A 23,721-nucleotide genomic window follows, 5' to 3' on the forward strand; every position below is an offset into this window, starting at 1 on the left:
ACGTGAAAGAGAACCTCTCCAGGGGGGAGGTTGGCTCCATGCCCTGCTCCACCCTCCCTTCTGAGCATGGGTTGGGCCTGAGAAGGAAAGGAAAGGAATCAGCTGGTGATGTGCACGTGGCCATAGAAGCTGTCTACGTGACCTTCACCAGAGGCCTGGGCAGCTCCCTCTGAAATGCAGGGCTGTGGTCCAAAGTCCTGGTGGGTCATTGCTATTTACAGTCAACCTTTATCGTGTGTGATGGACGTTCCAAGGAGGGCTATTTTTAAGCAGGACCTTCTGTGTGGTAAATTAAGCTGGTGTGGAAAGAAAATGAGATTATCTAGCAATCTGCTTCAGATGGCCTGATCTGGAGGAGAAAGGTGATTGTTACTATCTCTGTATCCAGGCCCCAGACAACCTGTTGGAAAGAGATGCTCAGAGCCTGACTAGAAACTGGAGAGGAAGCTTTAGACATCTTCTTCCTCTCGGACCTCAGCGTGGAAGCGGGTGGGAGAGAAGGGCTCTCATTCTCCGCAGCTAACCTGGGGCCCAGGGATGGGGCTCCTGAGGGAAGGTAGCAACAAATTCCCTAACAGGTGCAGCAGTTTCCTGGCGGCCCTTCCACCCCGAGGCCGGGGGCCTGCAGGCCCAGGAACGCCTCGCAGAGCCCTGGAAGAGGCAGCCTCCAGGACTGGACTTGGGGAAGAAAACGTTTCAGTGAAAGGGCAGGTGCTAGAAAAAGCCCAGAGCTCCGCAGCGGCAGTGTCAGGGGCCGGCCTGCAAGGGCAAGGCTCAGGTTGCGCGTCCGACACGGGCCCCGCCCCCCGGCCCCGCCCCCGTTCGACTCCGCCCCGCCAGGGAGCCCTTTTAAGGCGGGGCCCCGCCCACTGCGTCCCTACACTGCTTGGCTGTGCGCAGCCGCGGGACGTGGGAGACTCCGGCTCCAAGGTCAGTGAGGCCTGAGGCCGGGACGCCCGGCCTTTTTCCTTCAAAGCGGGGGCATTGCTAGTGCCAGGGTGGGGGCTTTGTGAGCAGGGAGTCAGGTCTGTGAGCATTGCTCCTGTGTGAGGAAGTCCTGGTAACTCTCTAAAGAAGCCAGCAGAGCGTCTGTCCTTGGCTGAAGCCACCCTGCACCCCAGGCGCAGGTAACCATTCCGTGGGACAGCTGCTCACGAGGTGCTGGAATTGTGTCAGAGAATGGAGAATGTTGGAGAAAGATCTCCCTCAGCAGCATCAGAAGAGGTGCAAATCAGTGACTCGGGATAAACTAACTGAAAAACGAACATTTTGAAGCCCTGGAAAGGAGCTAATTACTAATCGTCGCAATAGCTAGATGCAATTTAAATTGTTTAATATTATTGCTAGAGATTCATTTTTAAAATCACTAACCTATTAATAATGAGCCAACAGTCCTCCTCCCCCCCTCCACAGGACGTAAAAATGCTATAGAATTGGCCTAAATGTGTTTCATCTCTGGTAAAGACCTGTTCTTTGCTTGCTTGCTTGGGTTACTGTCAGCCCAGTTTCTGTCCCTTGAGTGGGTGACAGCTTTGCCTTTGAATGCTCTGGTGGGTGTAGAGAGTGATATTTGCCAAAACAAGGCAAAACTCTTTGGCCCTCCTCAGTGCTGCCCTTTAAACCTTCCTTTGAGCGTTGCCCTGGCTCTGTGACCCCACACAGGGCCTGGTGCCCCCATGACAAGGTATGCTAGTTCAACTGGTGAGCTGTTTCCAGAAGTACCGCTTTTCCTGTCTGCCGCAATCACAATTCCTCCGTTTCAGAGCTAGAGTCCTTGGCCTGTTCTCTCTGTGCTCATGGGGAAGAACACGACCACCACCCGAACCTGGCAAGCCCTCTTAGAGGATACCTGGCCGTTATTAGGCTGTGTGAGCACTCCACTTCCTCCTCTGCTTTGTAGACACCTTTCCCGAAAACCCTGTCCTTTACAGTTGACCCTTCTGTGGGTTAAGGCACTGTTCCAGCACGGGGCACGAGGGCCACATGCACCCATGGCCTCTGGCAGCTTCGTGATTAAATCACATCTGTAGAGAATGGACCATAGGCCCGCTCAGTCTTCCTAAAGGGGTGGCTGAGGAAGGACCAGGAAACGGGGTAGGTATGGGATAAGGAATGGGGAGTCCTGTATGTTCAGAGGCAGGAGGAGGATTGGTTCTCAGGCAGACTTTGACCCTGGCTCAGAGGCACTGGGTCTCCATCTCTGCTATGCTTAGAGAAGGAGCAATTTGTCTTCCAGAGGAAATCATGTGGGACCTTGCATCAGCATTCTGAGACTTCCTGCCCACTCAGCCAGGAATCCCACAGGGAGCCTGTTTTGAAGGTGACTGCTAGAGGTCACACCCACTTCTGCCTGGGAAGCCACAGAGACTGATTATTCCCTTGGGCAGGGAAGGAGGCTCCCACTCCTTAACAGCATTTCAAGGACTAGATCATTCCTAATTTCCTAGTTTCTGAAAATAATGTACCCTTGAAAGATCAGTCTGGTGGTGATCATATGTCTTTATCACCGAGGACTAGGAAAGGCCTCTGTTTTATAGGGAAGGACTGTAAACACCTCTGCTTTGAGTTCTACTTGATGAATAGAACAGAGATGCTCAAGGCTGCCCCTTTAGGGTGCTGGTATCTGGTGGTGGTGAGGTAACTTGAACCCTCTGTTCTCTTAGAACTGGGAGGGGACAGCCATTTTCTCCTGGCCACAACTGGCATCGTGAGAATTTGTTCAGAATGTTCTGTGGAGCTGGTCCAGCCCCAAGGACGTCCTCTGTTTTGGGGTGACTCTCTCCGGTTGGAAAGCTGACACATGGTCCTCCCCCTGGCCTTCCACTGCCCTCCAAGGAGTTCAAACACATGGACACTGTGTACTGCTGGACCAGAAATAACTCTGAGTCAGCAGAACAGCACCCATGGCTTCTCCGTCCAAGATGCTCAGTACGACCAGGTGGCTCAGAATTGAGGCTGTGGCAGAACCCAAGTCCTCCACATTTTAGGATGTAACAGAATCAGACAAAACCTTTAAACCAGGACCCAGACACCCAGTATGCCTGCCTGAGACAGAGAGATATACAGCTTTTGGGCACAATGACAAAAAGGCTTAATATGGTGGTTCTTGTTTTTTGGTGGAGAGGGCAAGAGTAGGAATAACCACAACATCATTATTTTTGGCGGTGATCTTGCATCCCATATAGTAATCTCTCTGGCTTGTAGCCCAGGAATTCTGCCAGATTTCAGCCCTGATGCTGTAAACAATGCTTTTTAAATCAGGAGTCATGAGATGTTCCAAGTTAGGGAAACAGCTTCTGTGGGGTGTGGGCTAGAGACTTCCTCCCTCCTCACCCCTGCAATCCTTACGTCTGTATGAGAGAGGACAGAGGAGGGAAGGAAAGAGAAGAGCCCATGCCCCATCTCAGAGAAGGGCAGGCTGGCCCAGCATCCCCAGCATGGCTGGTAGGTGCTTTGGGCACCTGGCGTTGGAGTGGAGTAGGAGAAGTGGCACCTGGCATCTCGGTCACTTCAGCAGAAGCCTGAGGACAAGGAAGGAGAACAGGCTCATAATACTCTGCTACTCTGGGGGAGTCACGTGCTCTGAGGTGACAATCCAGCATCTAGAAGCTGCTGTGCTAAATGCATTTTCTATGGTCATCGGGGGCCAAACCGAGTGGAGTGAACTATGACTCTCCTAGGTCCTATACCACAAAGGTGGTTTCTCTCCAATTCTGGTCAGTGCAGGGCTGCTTGTGAGGTGCTGTGGTCTGCAAGGAGCCTCAGTCCAAGGCCAAAGACAAGCCTGAGTTCAAATCCCAGCTTTATCAAGGTGCTAGCCCCAAGACCTGGGGCAGGTCACTTCACCTCTCTTGAGTCTGTTTTCCCCATCTGTAGAATAATGCTTATTTGGCAGGATTGTTTCAAAGACTGAAAACAGTGTTTGTAAGGGCTCCTTGCATGATGCATGGCTTGTGGTAGGAGTTCAATAGATGGTAGTTAAAGGGAAGAAAAGACAGCCAGCTTGACTGGGCGTGCAGGGATGGAAAAGACTTTCCAGGTGGAAGGAAAGTCCTGGGCAAGGAATCAGAGTCTGGAAGAACTTGGGAGCCCAAATGAGTAGATTCATTTTGTGATGTTGGTTTGCAGAGGATGATGAGTGGATCTGAAAGTACATGATGTACTCCTTCTGGAATCAAGCCTTCTCCTCAGAGAGATTACAAAATAAAACAATTAAATGAAACACTTTAAATGCTAAAAATGTAAACTAAAATCAACAAACGTGCAGAGAAGGGGCAGACCAGTGCTGGCTAGGATAACCAGGGGTGGCTGTGGGGAGAGTGATAACTGTCTCCCCACTTAGGGTCACTATGGGAATGAGACTTACATTTATTCAGTGCCTACTGTGGCCTGTCACTTAATCCTCACAACAGCTCAGGGAGAGGTCTCATGGAGCTCATTATGTAGAGGGAGTTGCTGAGGCTCAGGTAGCCGATTTGCAGGGTTCCCAGACCCAGCAGGGCTTGGGAATTGATTGTGAAGCTTTATCACAGTACACCCGTGACAGTCCTGTTTTTGCTACTCGTTCAAAAGATGGAGCCTAGAAATCTGGATGTTTAACACCCTTCACAGTTGATGTCTTTTTTACTTTTAATTTATTTATTTTAGACCATAAAGACAATACGTGCTTATTTTTACAAGTTGTGCAATACAAAATTCTATTAAGAGAAAATGAATAATCTGCCTACCCCAAATCTGTTGCTCTGAAGTAATGCTTTTTGCAGGTTGATGAATAACTTTCAGTACTTTATGTTCATACAAGTATATGCAGATACATATATATGTACATCATTGTTGCAAAATTGGAACCATTCATATTCATTACTCTGCAAGTTTTTTCCCTTTTAATCTAAGAATATGGCATGTGGTGTGGGCTGAGGGCACTGGCCATTCTCCCACCTAGAAGGTGGTTGGAAGGCAGCCAGCCAGAAGGGGGCCTCCATAGTCACCTGTTTATGCACGTGGGTGTGCGATGTCTCGTCATTGTTTCTGCTCCAGTCTTTGCAGTTTGTGACCTGGTACTAGTCCCAGGGCAGGTGGAGGCAAGCAATACCTCAGTCTGGGTAAAGACCAGACAAGATCCCTCAGTGGAGCTGAATGGGCTGGGCCCATCCCAGGCCCTCCCAGGGGCTCCCATGGGGCTCTGGTTTCCTGCAAAGAACACTGACCACATGACTGGTACTTGCCCGAGTTGGGGTGCTGGTTCAGAGCGTGGACTATGGAAACAGACCACTGGTCTTGAATCCCAGCCTTGCCACTCACAAACCATGTGCTTTTGGCCAAATCTTTACCTCCATTCGCTCACCTGTAAAATGAGGATAGTCAGAGCATCTAGCTCACGGATGGGTCTGTTGTGAGGACTTAATGAGGTAATGATCATAAAGCTCATAGACCCTGTGTGCCCGGCACCCAGTAAGTGCTGCATGAGGCTTTTCCCCTCAGACTAGGAGTTCTGTGAAAGCCGCCACATAGTAGGCACTTCAATATTTATCAAGGAAATAAGTGCAAAGATACCTATCTTCACCACCTCATCATCCTATCTTGCTTCTCCCTGCATCGCTGCCCACTGTGGCTCCTCCCCACCTGAAGCACGTCAGTGTCATTCATTCAGTTCATTCACGGTGACGGTGACCGTGACCCACACTGCCTGATGATCTCTGCAGGTCTGTAGTCACTGGTGTTCCTGGCGGGTGGAGGAAGCCCTGAGGGTGCACCCTCTGGTTCTGCTGCCCCTCAGAGCTGCCCAGAATGATGCCTCTGTGCTGGTTGGCAATTTCGCCCCATAAACATCCTCTCTAGAGCCCCTTTGGGAAACTCTGATTAAGAGAAGCCATCCAGTATCCCTGAGAGGCCGTGAAGAACCAGAGGCAGCTAGGACTGTCTGGCAAGTCCATTCCTTGGGAGATGAGGGGGTTGACTCCATCCAAACATGCTGTAATATTGTCTGTTATTAAACCTTGTAAGTAGAAAAGGATCTTCATTTAAATGAGTACCTATTGAAACTCAGTACATGTGATTTCCCTTCAGCTGTGTGACCTTTGACTGTCAGTTAACCTCTCTGTTTTCGAGTTCCCTCCTCTGTGACATGGGGTAAGATATCTGCTCCTTGGGGTTGTTGTGGAGAAAATACTAGGCCCTTGAAAGTACTCTACTTTTGTCCCCCCCCCACCCCACCTTATTAAGATATGAAAAGGATTTTAAATAATTCCAGTTATTCTACAGTAAAATGGGTTCCTCTAGAAAGCTGATATTTAAGGAGGGCCAAAGGGAAAGGGATTCCTGCATTCAAGTTGAGCTAAATGTCCTCTAAAGTCCTTTCCCACTCAATGTCCCTGTGACTGTTCACTCACTCACCTAGCATTTACTGAGAACCTATCTTGTGCGGGCCCCTGGGCTTGAGAACGGAGAAAAGCTGTGACCCCGCCCTACAGTCATTAGGTCTTTTCTCTTCCATATGTTGGGACTGGCTCTGAGTGATGTTCGTCCTTGACCTGAGCCCTGCTGAGCTCCTGACACTGTCCTCCCCAGCATGTGGGGCAGGGAAATAACAAAATGAGTGCTCCCCTCTCTTTTCTTGGAGCATTTCCTTTAGAAAACTTGTAATTTTTCTCTGTCTCTTTGAGGTGCATTTAAATCTTTTTAAAAGTTAAGTCTCCAGCCAGTTTAACAAGCCAGGGCTGTCTTTCTCAAGGGCCTGGGAGCCGTCTCTTTCAAATGTAAGCATTCAGGAAGTTAGCAGCCCAGTTTCCCAGACTCAGTGGGATGTGGGAGTTTGACTGAGGTGCAGGCTCCCGGTGGTCAGTGACCTGCTGTCAGAGAGAGATGGGAGAAGCTCATTTTCCCTTTGTTTTTGCTTGTTTGTTCAAATGTATTTATTTAGTTTGTTTACTTTTGTATTTTGAAGCAAATAAACTTTAATCTGGGGACCGAGGCCTCATCTGACTAGGGTAGGATATTAGGTAGAGCTTTATCCTAATTCATTTTCCCTTTGAAGAAAGGCAGTTAGCTAACCCAAAAGGCCACCCCAATTATCAGGTGAATTTGAGGTGAACTCTGTGTGACACATGGTGCTGTCATGTCCTCTTACCTGAGTTACCTCAAGGACATGTGTGGAGTGGGTTCTCTGCATGGCTCTGGAAGAGGGGACATTTCATCGTCTTTGCAGTCTTGTTAGCCAATTGCCTGTGATGGGCCTCACAGTCTGGTTTTATGCCGAGTCAATGATAAAACTGTTTTCTTTCTTTCTTGTATCTTACAGGGAGGAATTTTGGGGTGTTGGGAGATTGAAGTTAAATTTCCCCTCTAGCACTTGCTCCTCATCTGACTTCTCCTTCCTGACCTACCTACTCAGTCTGGAAAGGATCCCTGGAGGAAGGAAGGGCGTGCACTTTATGCTGCGTCTGTTATCTGTGGGGCAGCCTCTGCGGGGTCAGCCGGGAAACTGCTGAGGATGGGCCTGGCGAGCTCCCAGGGGTCAGCCAGCCTGTCACGGCTGAGAGGTCAGGAGCCTGCGCGGGGCTGCCCCGGCTCACTGGTGGCTCACAGAGACTAGGAGCCGGAGCAGGGAAACAGTAAAAAACAGCCTATTGGCCTCGCTTGCCTGCTTTTATGATAGGATTTCATAATCAGTGGCTGAAGGGATATGTCTGCTGTAATGTATTAGTGATCAAGCCAATAAAGGAAAGAAAAATAAAAATCAAGATATTTGAGTCAACCTCAGAAACAAATGTACTTCCTGTTAACTTAGGGACACCATGTCCTGGCTTATTTTTTGCTCCATACATAGTCTGGAAAGAATTTGGGCAAAGCTTCTACTTTGGTGAGTTCTGTGGTAAAACTCAGAGAAGACAGTTTTGTCTCTCTGCTTAGGAAGCGGATTGGAGGGTGTGGAAGCAGTTAAGACAGGCCTGAAAGATGTAAGTTAGTGTCACCTGCTGTATATGAGGACCAGGAACATGGGTGCATTTCCTTGAGGAACACTCACTTCGTCTTGGAAGAAGAGGGACAACAGCCCAGAGTCTAATAGGGAGCAAAGAAGTATCTGTGATGAGATGAATGCTGGGCCATTACAAGCCCCTAGAACAACTTTAAGAAATGGCCCATTTATCTTGCCTGCTGATTACTAAACTAATTCCTGTTGTCTTTAGGACTGAAGGCATTGTTTTGACTCTAGGACAGAGGAAAGGCTGCCTGATAATCTTATTTCCTGGGCTAACTAAGAAAAATAACTTCCTAAATTTTTTCAAGGACTTTGATACTTCTGGTTGAGGTGTTCAACTTTCTCCCTAGTGTTGCTCAAAAAGGATGTTAAGTAGAGACTTCCGGTTGGGGATCCTGGAAACATGAAGTTGATGGACTGATCCCAGTTCCCAAAATGCAATCAAGGAAGAAAGTGGACCTCAGAAGGCTACTCTTAGAATTGTGTATAATGCCATGCCAACCTCGCTGTATTAGAGGAGTTTATCATCCACTTGGTAGCCCAGGTTTTCATCCCACAACCATACTTTCAACGGGCTCCTTGCACCCACCTAACCCACATTTGGAGAATCATGCAGCAGAGTCCCAGGAACCTTCTAAATATTAGGGGAAAAAATACCAGCCTTTATTTGAGCATCACTGAGACCAAAATGAGAGAGTACTGAGTGTTACCTGCTCCATTGGTCTCCACTCAACAACCCACGTTTAATAGCTCTCCTCTGGGTGATGCTGTGGCTTAATTGTCAATCCTGATTCCTGAGCAGTAGCAGACACAGCAGGGTATCTGATTTTCATCCTTGTTGATATTATATAAACATTTATCTTCATTTATATGTTTTCTCCATTTTGTCTGCATCTCAGGCTGTCCTTCTGGTGTCTATTTCCTACTTTCTAAAGTACTTATTTTAGTAGTTCCTTTGTTATTGGCCTGCTCTTTACTTTTAATTGCCTTTTTCATTCTCACTTTTGGAAGATAATTTGACTATATCCCCAAGTCTGGTTGATAAGTATTGTCTCTTAGCCCCTTAAAGGCCATGTCTCTGGCATCCATTATTCACTGTTGAAAAATCAGATGATTTTTTTCTTTATGGATAAACTGTCTTTTCTCTCTGATTGCTTTTGATATCTTTGTCTCCAGTATTCTGGAGTTGACTATCGTTTACATATGTGTGGATTATTTTAATTTTGCTTGGGTTATGTCATGCCTCTTGAATCATGGATTTTCTGTCTTTCCTCAGTTCTGGAAAATTCTCAGCCATTTCTCTTCAAATATGGCTTCTTCTCTGTTTTCTCTATTCTCCTGTCTGTGGCTTCAATTAGATATGTATTTGACCTGCCATTCTATTCTTTATATCTCTTAACTTCTACCTCATATTTTCTGTTTTCTTATTTCTCTGTACAACATTCTGGATAATTTCATAGCTATATCTTCCAGTTCATTTATTCTATCTTCAGCTGTATTATATCCATAGTTCATTCTGATTCCCTTTCAAATCAGATTGATCATATTTGATAGTCTCTTGTTACTTGTTCACTGTTGTGATTCCATCACTTATGTCTTTAAACGTACATAGAGGTAATCTACATTCTTGTCTGCCAATTCCAATATCTTCTGTCATTGGAGGTCAAAAATCTGTGGCCATTTCTTCTGTTGACTCCCATTCATGGTACCTTCTTTTGTGCTTGGTGATCTTTGGCTGAGAGCTTATTGATTGACCTTAATCTGTAGGAAAGCAGGGCCTAAACTGAGTATACTTTCCTCAGAGAGGATCTGAGTGTGCTTCTGTTGGGAGCTGCTGACATTGGACCACTTCAGCCCCTCTCAAGGGCCTTAGCTTGACTGGGGTGTCTTAGACTCAGCTCCCCACCTCCATGCTGGTATCCTGACCTTAGTGTTCAAATGGGCATCCACCGTCAGAGAACCCAAACCTCCTGGCTTGTTACTCTGAACTGACACCAACTCATTTGGGGTGAGCGGAGTAGGAAAATGGTCCTCAGAGACTTTGAAATTGTGTGTAATGATTAGTTAAGTCTGTTTCACCTGTCTTCACTAACCAAGGTCATTTTAAGACTTGCATGTCCTCCAAGTGGCTCCTAGCTTGAACAATAAGATGTTTGCCCGAGTAAGTAATTCTCCAGGAACATGAAGTTGTCTGGGTCTAGTTTGAGCTGAGCTGGTTAAGACTGGGTAGGACCACCGACCCTCCAAACAGGCATGTGCAAATGTCCTGAGCTTAGTGACCTTTTGAAACAGGAAGGCTGAAAACTCCACCCGCAGAACATGCAGAGGCCTGTAGCCCAATCACGCCTGCGCAAAACAACTATTTCCACTTCTTTTCCCAATCACCTTTCCCTATGGTCTCCACACGCCCATGCCTCAGACTTCCCTGCTTCCTTATTTGTTATCCCATAAATACCCCAAGCCCCTTGCCTTTAGGGAGGTAGATTTGAGATTTGTTCTCCCATCTCCTCCTTTGGGTACTTTGAGAATTAACTCTCTCTTTGCTGCAAACCTAAGGGTGTCAGCGTTTTGGCTTGCTGTGTATCAGGCAAAATGAACCTGGTTCGGTAACAACTTCCTCTACCTCTTACAAGCCCAGTGGTCTGTTCTATTCGGGGTCTAGTTGCTGTGCACCGGCAGAGTCCAGAAGAGCAGCTGGTCTGTCAAGCAGTCAGAAGTAGAAATCCCCCATTTTTTTCCTATATCGTATTAGGGGAGAAAATGGCATGAACTTCAGGCAGTTTGACATTCTCAGTGTCTCAGACCACCCAGATTTTCCCAAGCAGTATGAAGGGGGCTGGGGGAGAAAGGAAGAAAGAGAAAAACAAAACAGAGGCTAAGCCTCCAGCAGTTCTTTCTCCTGCCTGTTGGTCTCCGTCCTGTGGTTCAGGGCCATTCTGTCTAATTCGGCTTCTCTACTTTCCAGACACTCATCCAAGAGGCAGGATGGCCAGTACCTTCTCTAAGCTGCTTACTGGCCGCAGTGCTTCTCTGTTACTTGCTACCTTGGGCACCAGTGCCCTGACCACTGGGTACCTGCTGAATCGGCAGAACGTGTGTGCTGCGGCCCAGGAGCAGCGCAAGCTATTCCCGCCAAGGTAGGTCCTCCTGGCTTTAAAAGTGACACCAAATGCCAACCAGAAATATGCTTTCCCCTGCTCAAACAAGGGTCAGCAAAGGTGAATAAGTCAAATTGGCAGTCGTTTTTGAGCCCCATTAAGCACAGTGACCTGTGGCAAGTACAAGGAAATGTGGCTGTAGTGTCATCGTTGCTGCCCAGAGCTCAAGGTCTCGCTGAGTAGTAATAACAATAGTAATTAACATGTGTTGGACACTTCTGTGTGTGCTGAGCCCTTTACGCAGGGTATTTTATTCATCTTAGCATCCCTTTGTGATGAAATGAAGGCTTCGGAAAGTTAAGTAGTGCCCAGATTCACACAGCTGGTGCAGCCAAATGCGAATCCATAGACCTTGATTCCAGACCCAGGCCTCACCCACCCTGTACTGCCTCCAGAAAGTATGATGTTATAGCACTTCTCAGCTTCAGGGGCCCTTCCAGAAGGGAAGTGGAGGAGGGGCATGAAGATGGACTGCTTTCTCAGCCTCTGGAACCTTGCCTCGGCTAAGCCACACACTGGATAGAGTTGGAGTGGAGTGCTGCCCTTAAGGGATTCCATGTAGGTGGGTGTGGATGGGAGAGATGAGGAAAACCTGAAATGTTTCTCAGACACTTAATGGCTTTTGTGGAAATCAGGATCTCTGAGGGAGTTACCGGCACTGCCATGCACCTCAGGAGTTCCTGAGGTGAGATTATCTGCATTTGAGCCCGTGGTGGTCCCAAGTCCCCTATTTTTCAGTCAGTACATCCCCCAGGGTAAAATAGCACCCCCATTTGATTTCTTCCTATGTATTATTTCAACAGATATTTACTGAATGCCTGTTTCTATAGCCAGGCACTGTTCTCAACAAAGCAGATAATCATAGAGTTTGCATCATAGACAGAGGACAGAAAAATAAATGAATCTCTATGTAGTTCCACCTGCAGGGTTTCTAGCCTCTCCACCACAGACCCAAGGGACCAAGATACGGCTGTTGTATTTTACCAAAACTTCTGGGCTTAAAAAAAAGCCTGCGTATGATTTCAATTTATTTTCTAACCATTTTCACTCTGTCTCCTCTCTGTATAAACAAGCCACTGTCTGTGGGCTCCTGCAGGCAGCATTGTGGACTCCTTAGGCAAGGCCAATTCCATTTTTCTGACAGTTTAGGGAATTATTTTTTTAAATCTAGCTTACTTAAGCCATGACCTAGCCAAGTGTTCCTCTGCTCAGTGGCTGAAGGGAGCCTGGTGGAAGGATGGCCAGAAACAAAGCTCTTGCGTAGGCCCCTTCCGCCAGTGGCTGCTCCCTGAACCCCTCTCTCCTCCCCGTGCAGTGCGGACTACCCTGATCTGCGCAAACACAACAACTGCATGGCCGAGTGCCTCACACCGGCCATCTACGCCAAGCTCCGCAACAAGGTGACGCCCAATGGCTACACCCTGGACCAGTGTATCCAGACTGGAGTGGACAACCCCGGCCACCCCTTCATAAAGACTGTGGGCATGGTGGCTGGTGACGAGGAGTCCTATGAGGTAAAACCATTGGCTGCCAGTTCTGCAGTGTGTGTAGAGGGATGGGGGTTGCTCTGGGGTCTCTCTGTGGGGCCAAGTTGCTGCCTTCAGGAAGGGCACCCATAAAGGGAAGCCAGCATCAACGGAACGCCTGCTGTGCTTTCTGGAACAGTGAGGTCTACAGCTTCCCAGGGACAAGGCTTCCAAATATCCCTCCTCACGGAGGAATGAGTTGCATGACCCAGCTCTCTGAGCTGTCAAGGGGATGAATTGGTTCAGAAAAAAAAATCTCAATGTTTTTATTGTATTGATGATGTGTTTTCACCAACAGGGCATTAGGAGATGATGTGTTTGTGGCTGAACTTTATTGAGCAGGGAGGATGGTTCCGTGTGTCTTTAGCATGGGAATTACTGACTATGCAGCCCGCTGTAGTCTTATTCAGTTCACTAAGTCTCTTGGAGAAATGCCGTGATCTCCACGTCCTCACCCTGGGTGCAGAAGCACAGGATGGCCTGTTCTGGAGCTCAGTCACCAGAGCAGCCTCTACGTCATGGCAAATACCTCCAGCCCGTCTCCCTCAGGTCTGCTGCCTTTGCACCTGCTACTTCAGGGAGCTGAAGACAGTTCCCTGGGAAGGCAGCCATCAAGAGGAGGGAGGGGGGCCGCCTTGAGTAGACAAGACTGGCAGCTCATTCAGGTACAGTGGTGTCCAACTCTCGGCTCCCAGAGTCCCAGACTAGATCTGGCTCCCTGGACCTACTTCACATAGCTCCCACAGGCTACAGGGTGCTCTGTTATGACTTCTTCAAACCTTATTTTATCTAAAGGATGTTCCTAATGTTTTTGGCTTTTTAAAAAGTAGATTTGCCTGAGATGGTTTGGGCTGGGAAAGGTCCTCACAGGGGGAGAGGTGCCTGCTTTGCTTTGATTGCTGCTGTGCACTTTTCTTTCTGTGCAGCTGGTTTTCCACAAATTTATTATGTTGCTTAAACTCTAGAACCTGACCTTCCCTTTTGACCACAAATCTGCTTAGCTTCTGATCTGGCAGCATCTTTTATCCTACGAAAGCAAGGACTTCTGGGGAGAACCCTCAAATTCTTAAACACAAGCTTTTCTTGTTCCATCTCATGGCAGTGAACTTGGCAGAATCACTAGGGAGGAGGTTATGATGACAGAGTTCTGGAGCGCTGCCGTCTCCCAAGGGGCAAAGTGTCTCAAAGAGGTTTCCTCTAGTATAGCCTATTATATTTATTACTATTAGTATTATTATTACTGGCCATCAATCCAATCTCACACCTATTTCCTGCATAGCACTGAGAATTTCAGAGGAGGGCATCAACTTTGACCCTTAAGATAAAAAGGGGCAAGTGATGAATGAATTAAAGTTGATGAACCAGTTCAGGAGGAAACAGGAGCATCTTCCCTTCTGCAGGTGTTTGCTGACCTTTTCGACCCTGTCATCAAGCTGAGGCACAATGGCTATGACCCCAGGGTGATGAAGCACCCCACGGATCTGGATGCCTCCAAGGTAGGCCCCAGCTGCCTCTGTACCTTCCCATGAAGCTGGCACTCCAGACCTCAAGGTGAGGAGTATCTGAGAGTAGGGCCCTGGGTCAGATGCCCTTGAAAGCTCTGCGGTGACCCTTCCACAGTATGCTCCCTGGAGGGCCCCTGGGAAGGTCAGGAAGGTCCTAGAATCTGTTTTTCTTACCTCCTACCAACAAGGTGGTGGTGGTCGCTGAGAACCTTAAGCCTTTCCTAAAACAATTCCTTTCTTCAGCCCAAATCCAGCCGGGGTAAAGCACTGCAGACGGCGCGGGGTAAAGTAGCTCCTCTCTTGACTTGCAAGACCCCTGCCCCCAGAGTTCCAGAATGTGTCCCGCATGCAAACGTGCAGAGTGCCTTGAGGGTCCCTGATCAGCGGTTTGTAAGCCACTGTGGTCGTGGCGCTGCGGTGACCCCACACTCTGCCCGGCAGATCACCCAAGGGCAGTTCGACGAGCACTACGTGCTGTCGTCTCGCGTGCGCACGGGCCGCAGCATCCGCGGGCTGAGCCTGCCGCCCGCCTGCTCCCGGGCCGAGCGGAGGGAGGTGGAGAACGTGGCCATCACAGCCCTGGAGGGCCTCAAGGGGGACCTAGCCGGCCGCTACTACAAGCTGTCCGAGATGACGGAGCAGGACCAGCAGCGGCTCATTGACGTGAGTGGCCCTTAAACCAACATCCCCGACCTCCATCCCGGGCTGTCTGGGTGGGGCTGTGCCCAGAGCCCTGACCCACATGGTGTGGCCCCTCGCAGAGCCCAGACCCCCTGCCCTGGTTGGGAGCTTGCTGCAGCTTCAGCCTGGTCATTATGAGGAAGGAAGGGCAGGCCTTAAAACTTCAGGTCAAAAGTAAAGACAGTCAGCCTATGGATAAATTCTGTGGAGGCAACAATATGGTGGTGGGCTGGGAATGGTGGGTAGAGGGGAATGGAGGATCCCAGTGGCTCCTTAGTAAGTAGAAACAATTGGATGTGGAAAATCCTGTCTGTGCCTGGAGGATGGCCTCCATTACCACGAAGTCCAGGAAGCTGGGAGAATCTGGAAAGGGAATCCCCCAGGTGGAAGGCCTGCCCTGACTCACATTGGAGCTAGCCCCTAGGATTCCCGCTGCCTTCACACGTTTTCTATGGCTTCCTCAAGGGTAGACAAAACCCAAGTCCTTTCCTTGTTTTCCCTGTAGCACAGTTAAAACAGAATAGCATTTTCAAAAGTAAATTTAAACTCCAAGGAAAAGCAGAAACTTTTGTCATTTCAAAGAATGCAACGCCACAAAATATGCCCCATTTCCAAACCGACCAACTCTGTGGTCGAGATGCCTCAGTCTCCAGGTCTCCTCCACTTGTCCTGTTACAGAACAAGCCCTCTGACTCTAGTAACCACTTCTGGTTTCCAGCTTAAAGGACGTGCTATTTCCTGGGCAGTGACAGTCCATAAGCCTGTCCTGGCTCAGGTCTCTGATCTTTCCCACTTAGAGATTGTAGAAGGACTTTGCTTCCTCTGTCTTCTTGATTTCTTACATCAGGGTAATCATATGTGAATATATGTATCCATATTCATATTCTTACTGTGTGCACACAGTAAGAAAATGTCAGTCTCTGAACACCGATTTTGCTATGCAGAGTAGTATATTGCAGAGTAGTCATACAGCATCCTAGGCTCTGCCACTTCCTACCTGTCTTGTGTGGGGAGGGTATAGCTCAGTGGTAGAGTGCGTGCTTAGCATGCACAAGGTCCTGGGTTCAATCCCCAGCACCTCCTCCAAAAATAAAAACAAATAAACCTATCTGTCCTGTGCGGTAAGTTGTTCTCTCTCTCTCAATCTGTTTTCTTTTCCTACCAAATAGTGATTACATTTACCTTAGAGTGTCATTGTAAGCATTAAAGGAAATAAATGAAAAGTACAAAGCGTAGAGCCTGGCACATAGCATTAAATTAATGGTGAGTATTTTTATTTATAGATCATTGTTTTACACCTCTAAAACTCTTAAACAAAAGGAATGATAGTTATAAACAAACCAATAATGCTGGAAACACGGAGAATGCAGCTATGTGGAGCACTTTTCAGGCTAGCAGCCCTCACTCACTGCCCACTGTGCTGCTGCATGGGGTTGGTGTTGGTGGGATAGACATGCTCCAGAGTGATTAAGGGTTTCCACTGGGGTAAAGCCAGTGGTTTTCAGCCTGAGCTGTATGCTAGAATCACCTGAAAATACCGATGTCCGGGCAACACTCCATAACAATTCAGTCAGAATCTCTGAGGGATGGGAACTGGGCATTAGAATTTTTCTAAAGCTCTCAGGTTATGACAGTGGGCAGCCAAGGCTGAGAACCACTGCCCGAGAGACGTCAGCCATTATTAGTGAGTGAAACTTGGCCACCTAGCACTTGCGAGGGTATCTGATCTCATCAGTTTCTCCTTTCTGCTTTGTCCTTTTTGGCCTGCAGGACCACTTTCTGTTTGATAAGCCAGTATCCCCTTTACTAACTTGTGCTGGGATGGCCCGTGACTGGCCAGATGCCAGGGGAATCTGGTATGGACACAGCCTTTTCACATTTGCAGTGTGTGCAGACGATCTCCTTCAGATCACCTGCTTGTCCTAACCGGAGGTTGCTGTGACCTGCACTTGACAGCATGCCCAGCTTGAACTAAATGGAGAAAGCAGAATACTTAGAAATTGTGTGTGTGTGTGTGTGTGTGTTTGTGTGTGAGAGAGATACATGTAAGTATTGTGATGTTTCCAAGATGTGTACAAATGTTAGCTGGTTTGCATGAACTATGCATGATAAAAAGGACTATATTTTCAAGAAAAAATTAGCTTCATATTATTGGACCTCACAGAGAATCTGTTTCATGACATTAAAACAAAAGAGCAGACAATGAAAAATACATATGGGGGATGTAAGCAAAACTCTACAAGGAAGAGTGGCTGTTGAGTGTACACACATTTTATCTTGGCCAACAGTCCTCAGGCCACTTTGATTCCTGTACCTTGGCAGGTTATTAGGATACCTGAAGGAGCTGAGATCAAAGTGTTTGGGGGCAGCTGCTCAGTGTGGGTGGATAGGCAGGATCTCTACAGCAGACATATGTGAAGTCTTCTGCACCCCAAACATGTTGGGCTGCAGGTAAAATCTTTTTTTAAGTGCCACAAGATTCTGACTGAATTTATTAGGAGACAAAATACTCTTGTTAGCGGCAAGGCCAAATGTTATCATGGTGGAATTATTGTCATCGTAGTCTTAGTAACAAGGGAGATTAAGTTCTTGCTGGGCAAAAACATGACATCTTTGAGGGTTGAAGTTGGTCTTACTCTTCATTCTGTCAAGTTAACGTTATTTTGCAGGCACTTATTCACACACAATTAAGAGATTAGGGCCACAGCTAAAGAAAGGAGGAAGGTGAAATGAATCAATCCAGTTACAGAGGTAATGGGGGTTTTCATGTGATGAAACAAGTGTAATTAACGCTCAGCACCATATTTCTCTCTTCATTAGGCATAATTATGACAAGACATTTCTCATCTGGATTAATGAGGAAGACCACACCAGGGTAATCTCTATGGAGAAAGGAGGCAATATGAAAAGAGTGTTTGAGCGATTCTGTCGTGGACTGAAAGAGGTAAGATTTCATCAGAGATTTCTGAATATTCACTAAAATAAAATCTCTTTATTTCTCCTTCTTAAAAGAAGACACTATGATGACTTCAAAGATGGGGCTCATTTTTTTCTAAGGATCATGGCACTCTTTTGGGGTGAGGCTTCTGGAGCAGTGCTTCAAAAAACAGATGACTTTTTTTTTGTTATTAGCAAGTTCCTATGCTTCCCTTCCAAGTGCAGAATGGTTAGAGAAGTCTGTGAATTATTAGTTATTTTCTGATTTCTTTAACAGAGCTTTTGGCTATTCTAAGCATAGAGACACTATAGGATGCACCAATGTTCCTATGTAACCTGACCACAGCCTTACTTGCTGAGAATTCCTTTATTCTACTATGCTCATGGGAAAAATAATAACAACTGACGTTTATTGAGTGTTTAGTATATGCTAGGTACACTGTTCAGTGCTTTACAGAGTTCATCTGATTTAATTGGACCATTTTAATATTCTGATAGAAGAGATTTAATTTTCTATTAAAGAAATACTATAGAATGAAAGATGAAATTTCACCATTTGCAGCAACATAGTTAGACTTGGAGGGTGTTATGCTAAGTGGAATGTCAGACAGAGAAAGACAGATACTGTATGATTTCACCCTTGTATGTGAAATCTAAAAAATACAACAAAATAGTGAATAAAACAAAAAAGAAGCAGACTCACAGATATAGAGAACAAACTAGTGGCTACCAGTGGGGTGAAGGAAGCGGGGAGGGGCAGTTTAGGGTTAGAGGAAAAAAGGGTTATTATAGGACTATATGAAATCATGTGCATGGAACTTTTGAAAGTTATAAAGCACTATAGATTTTAAAGACTGGTTCTTTCAATAAAAAATGTGAATTAAAAATAGAACTACAGATAACTTTACTTTCTCCTTTCCAAAGGAAAAAAAAAAGGAAAAGAAAACTATATATTTACCTAAATTTCATTTATGGCAAACATACAGTACACACATCTCTCCCTGGTGTTCAGGATGTGCTGCTGAGTGAATGGATATCTGAGAACTTTGTCATCTGTTCCCTGTTGTAGGTAGAACGTCTAATCCAAGAACGAGGCTGGGAGTTCATGTGGAACGAGCGTCTGGGTTACATTCTGACCTGCCCCTCGAACCTCGGCACAGGATTACGGGCTGGTGTCCACGTTAGGATCCCCAAGCTCAGCAAGGTAATGTCACATAGCCAGTGGCCCTGTTGGGTTCTACCTGGATCAGCTCAGATCAGATCACCTGCTTGGTTGGAGGAAAAAATGACACAGCCCATTCCTTAACCCTTAGTTTCTGTACCTATAATAGAAAGTGACGAGAAAAGATTAAGTTTGCCTCAAAAACACTTGTATCAGTAGGATAAGAGGTTGAGGGGCTGTAAGAAAGGGGTGTGGCTTCAAGAACAAGAAGTTAAAATTTTCCTGCATATAGCAAGTCGGGATGGAGAGACAGGCTGAGCTGCTCCTTGGCCTTCCAGCTCCTTCTGTCTCTCCTAGTACAGTGGTTCTCAGACTTGAGCCTGCAGCAAAATCCGCTGGAGGCTTGTGAAAACACGCATTGCTAGGCCCACCTGCAGAAGTTGCATTTCTAACAAGTTGCCAGGTGATGCTGCTGCTGTTGGTCAGGGGACTGCACTCAGAGAGGACTGTCTTAGAGCACTGTCCCCTTTGCATGGTTATGGTCAGCCCTCACATTCTAGCTTGTGGTGAGGGGAGAGAACATGCAGGATTGTCCATGTAAAGATTTAAGGTCTAGACCTGGAGGCGGCACACATCACTTCTGTTTGTTCCACAAGCAGGAACCTAGCTGGTGGTTATTTCCTGAGCTCACCTGTGGAAAATAGGAGAAGGATTCCAATGGGCAACTAATAGTTTCTGCCCCAGCATGCCAAGTGAATCAAATACTTTAAAACAGTTTTAGAAAATATGCTTTCAGCCAAAAAAAGTATAATAATATTTGTTACTCAGGATTCCAATGCTAAGAAAATTACTTGATGTGCTTTAATGTCATGATTTTAATTATATCAGTAGCAACTGATATTAGTAGTTACATAGATGAATAATAAATTCACCAAAGCTGGGATCCAGGTGCCAAAAAAGCGGTATAGAAGTTAGTAACAGCTCTGCTACCTTCTAGCTGTGTTCTACGTTCAGGCAAGCTAATTCCTCTTAGCCTTATTTCCTCATCTGTGAAATGGGGGGGTAAAAGCAATACCTTCTTCATTGGGTTGTTGTAAAGGTTAAAAGTTCCAGCACAGGGCCCTGGTACATAGTAAATATATGCTTAATAAATGGTAACTGTTATTATCTCTCATTCTATGTCTTTTCTAAGTGCACCAATGATGATGAATCGATTTTGCTTCTTTTGACACTGTTACCCTTTGTCCCAGGACCCACGATTTCCTAAGATCCTGGAGAACCTCAGACTTCAGAAGCGAGGCACAGGTGGCGTGGACACTGCGGCAGTGGCAGACGTGTACGATATTTCCAACATAGATCGAATTGGCCGATCCGAGGTAACATCTCTCTCACTTTCTGAACGTGAACTAACAAAATCAGCCTAAGAGAAAAAGAAGTAACCTACACAGCCTTACCTTATTCACAAAATTCAAGATCTCCTCTTTCCCCATTGAGTCCTGAGTCAAGTTAGCATTTCATTCTGTAGAACTGTTCCTCCCTGGGAAATCACTACATAAAGGTAAGCACAAGAATGTATAGGCAGGTGAAGTGGGAGGGTTGTCCCTGGCCTGCCCCCGAGAGCTATTCCAGCAATCTTCCACAGCAGGAGCTCTGTTATGCTGAAGGACAGCAGTCTTTTATCACTGTGAAATCAGAGAACTCGCGTGCCCTCTCTCTGAGGGTGGTAAAATTGTGGCTTTTCTCTTGATTCTGAATTTCCTTTGGTGAAGGACACATACTGTCATCTTCACTTGGGCATTTTTAGATGCATGATCGTTTGTAAAATTTTATCATTAGGGCTAATGATGGCAAATAAGGTATACATTAAGTATGTGTAAGATTGTGCTCATCCAATAATGCTTAGGATTCTGTGAATGCACAGGATGAATGGGATTCATAGATTATAGATAGGCCTGGAGTGATGCACGAGGTAAAGCACAAGGAGCACACTTAGAGAAACTGCAGCCACACTCCAAGTCAGTCCTGTCTAGTAAGTCAGCCCAGCTTACCTGGATGTGATCCCATTGAAGGTATTGTGCCCATCATTCATTTAAAAGCCTCTTCTTATAACATACAACCCTTAATAACTCAGTAGCTGGTTATTAAATCTGTGGATTATCAGTGCCCTTTCTTCTTCCTTGCCATCTTGTGCATATTTCATTGCTGGTTGGTACTCCTACCAGTAAATTGAGGAAGGGAAGGAGAAAACACTCAAAACATTGAAATCAACCTGAATGCTACCAGCTCTGGTAAAGTATCTGAAGAAGAAGCCTCTATAAATACCACACCTTCTGAAATTTGCTGGAAAAAGTATGGTGTAGTGAATAAAGAAAATCTGGGGCCTAGTCCTGTCAGCTTCTAATATCAACTAGACTTTTATTACTGGAAAGCAAGATAGTTATCACTTAAAAAAAACAAGAGTTAATAAGTGATCATTATAAAAACTAGAAAAATTCCAAAAAGTATTAAAAAAAACCCACCATTTATTTTACTTAGCAACCCTGAGATAACCATTGTGAACATTATTCTAAATTGCCTTCCATTCTTATAATTACTCAAAAAAATTTTTACAAAATTTTGTATTATAACATATAATTTATATAACAGCTTTTTTCCATGTATTATATGTGAGCATTTTCCTCCAATATTAAGTATTCTTCAAAACATTGTTTAATGACAGCATAGTAAAGATAGTCCATTATCTATTTACTATCTCCCTGATTATTTGATATTTCGTTTGACCATCTCTCTACATAACTGTATGACCATCTCTATACATAACTCTAATCACAACTCTGATTATTTGGTTAGGATATATTTCTAGGAAAGGAATTCCTGGGTTAAAAATGAGAGTCCCTGACTTTTGACCCAGTTTCCTACCACAAGACTTATACCAAGAGAGTTCTACCGGTAGTGAATGAGAGACCCATCTCACCACACCCTCATCAACACTGAGACAGGTCAACTGGATAAGTAGAAAATACGGGTTTCTTTTATTAGTAATGACTAGCTTTCTGAGCCAGCCCTCTCTTAGGGCTTCAGTTTCCTTATGCATGAAGAGAAGCAGGGAGGGCACTAGACGCCATCATGCCTAAAGCATGCTCAACTGTAACACTTAATGATCTCTTCCATTGTTGCTGTTCATTCCTGAGTTATGTATTTTAGTGCTGTCTGGAATTAACTAGTAATTACTTACTATCTTAGTTTGAGTCCCTTTAGGAGCAGTACAAGTAATTTGAGAGACAATTCCCAGGGGAAAAATCATGGGTAGATTTACTCTAGTTGAAGAAAAACCATTATTTGTAAATGAAAGTTCTAACACTTTTTTAAGCAGGAATTTTTTTAAGTGCATCTTAATATAATTCACACAGTTTTCTTTAAGTAGCAAACTTACCTGGTACAGTACAGACATGATTTAATTGCCAAACACTTGAGTTTAAACACTTTTCATAAAGCCATTCACTGTGGAAAAGACAATATCTGAACTATAGCATATTCAGTGCTCAGGTAGCTTAGCGGCAGGTCAGAATTCAGGTCCAGGTCAAAGAACATCACAAGGTGTCACTCTGTAGTTTTACTTTTAGACAAATTGTTATTTTATAGCAGAGACTGATGGGGGAAAAGTATCTGAGACGCAGACTAATGGTTTTCATGTTTTAAAAAAAGTTCTTATACAAAGTAGTAATCCCATCTTAACTAAAGAAAGATTGAGAAAGACCCTATAATATCTCTGCTTCCCATCTTTGATGATAACTATCAGACACATCTTCTCCCACAAAACTTTAGGGAAATACTGAGAAGAAATTGTTATAAAGTCCATTAAAGATGGCAGGTTCTCTTTTGTCCTGGGACTCTTCCTATAGATCAATGCCTAACATGTGTCTTCTCTGCAAATTAATCTTTCATCTTTTTCACTATCAAAGGTTGAGCTTGTTCAGATAGTCATCGATGGAGTCAATTACCTGGTGGATTGTGAAAAGAAATTGGAGAGAGGCCAAGATATTAAGGTGCCACCACCTCTACCGCAGTTTGTCAGAAAGTGAACTTTCCCTTTCCTGATTTATAAATAATCTGTCTGCTGGTATGACAGACATAAAGAAATTTCTACTCTGAGAGTTTTCATAGACTTGGAAAAATGTAAAATTGTTTGTCCTGTCTATCTTTACAATAAAACTCTCCTTAATATCTTTGGTTTGTTTCCCTGATTTTTTTTTAATGCCACTAACAATGGCAAACACATTTAATTACAAGTTGCAGGTGGTAAAAATATTTTAGGACAATGAGAAAATGAATATTTGTAAGACCACTTATTCTTAAGTCTAGAAACCCTCCAACTATCTAGATGCTACTATAGTCAACCCTTTAACAAATCCCTGTGGACACCGTTGGAAAAAAATAAGGGACTAATTTAATCAGTTTTCTGGCAAATAGAGCAAGAGGAGATTCATTTCTTTCGAAAGTGTGAAAATAAAGATGATACCAATGAGGACAAACAGAAGCTGTTTATTTAGAGCTTCTGTTGCAAGGCAGTCACCATCACCTGCTTGAACTTGGCAGAAACTCACAGGCAGGCATAGGAAAGCTTCCTTTGAAAAAATGAGTATGCTCAACTGTGCTCAGAGTGGGTTTGTAGGCATGGGGAAGTTGGAGGCAGACGATCTGGAAGCAGACTAAGTCCTATGTAACTGGTTTGGGAAGCGTATTTGTCTTTCCCTGGTTGGTTCTGAATTGGAAA

General features: G+C 45.4%; 1 protein-coding gene across 1 annotated transcript; it reads left to right on the plus strand.

Annotated features, from left to right (window-relative positions):
• Positions 1 to 848: 848 nt before the first annotated feature.
• Positions 849 to 23,173, plus strand: CKMT2 (creatine kinase, mitochondrial 2). The gene is made up of 10 exons (XM_032475347.1): positions 849 to 930; positions 10,944 to 11,115; positions 12,452 to 12,650; positions 14,063 to 14,158; positions 14,609 to 14,830; positions 16,619 to 16,704; positions 17,669 to 17,792; positions 18,855 to 18,989; positions 20,198 to 20,323; positions 22,910 to 23,173. Exons 2-10 carry the CDS (start codon positions 10,964 to 10,966, stop codon positions 23,027 to 23,029), a joined length of 1,260 nt encoding a protein of 419 aa, XP_032331238.1. The 5' UTR covers positions 849 to 930; positions 10,944 to 10,963; the 3' UTR covers positions 23,030 to 23,173.
• Positions 23,174 to 23,721: the final 548 nt, after the last annotated feature.

The sequence above is a fragment of the Camelus ferus genome, chromosome 3 (genome assembly GCF_009834535.1).
Source record: "Camelus ferus isolate YT-003-E chromosome 3, BCGSAC_Cfer_1.0, whole genome shotgun sequence".
Taxonomy (NCBI): Eukaryota; Metazoa; Chordata; class Mammalia; order Artiodactyla; family Camelidae; genus Camelus; species Camelus ferus.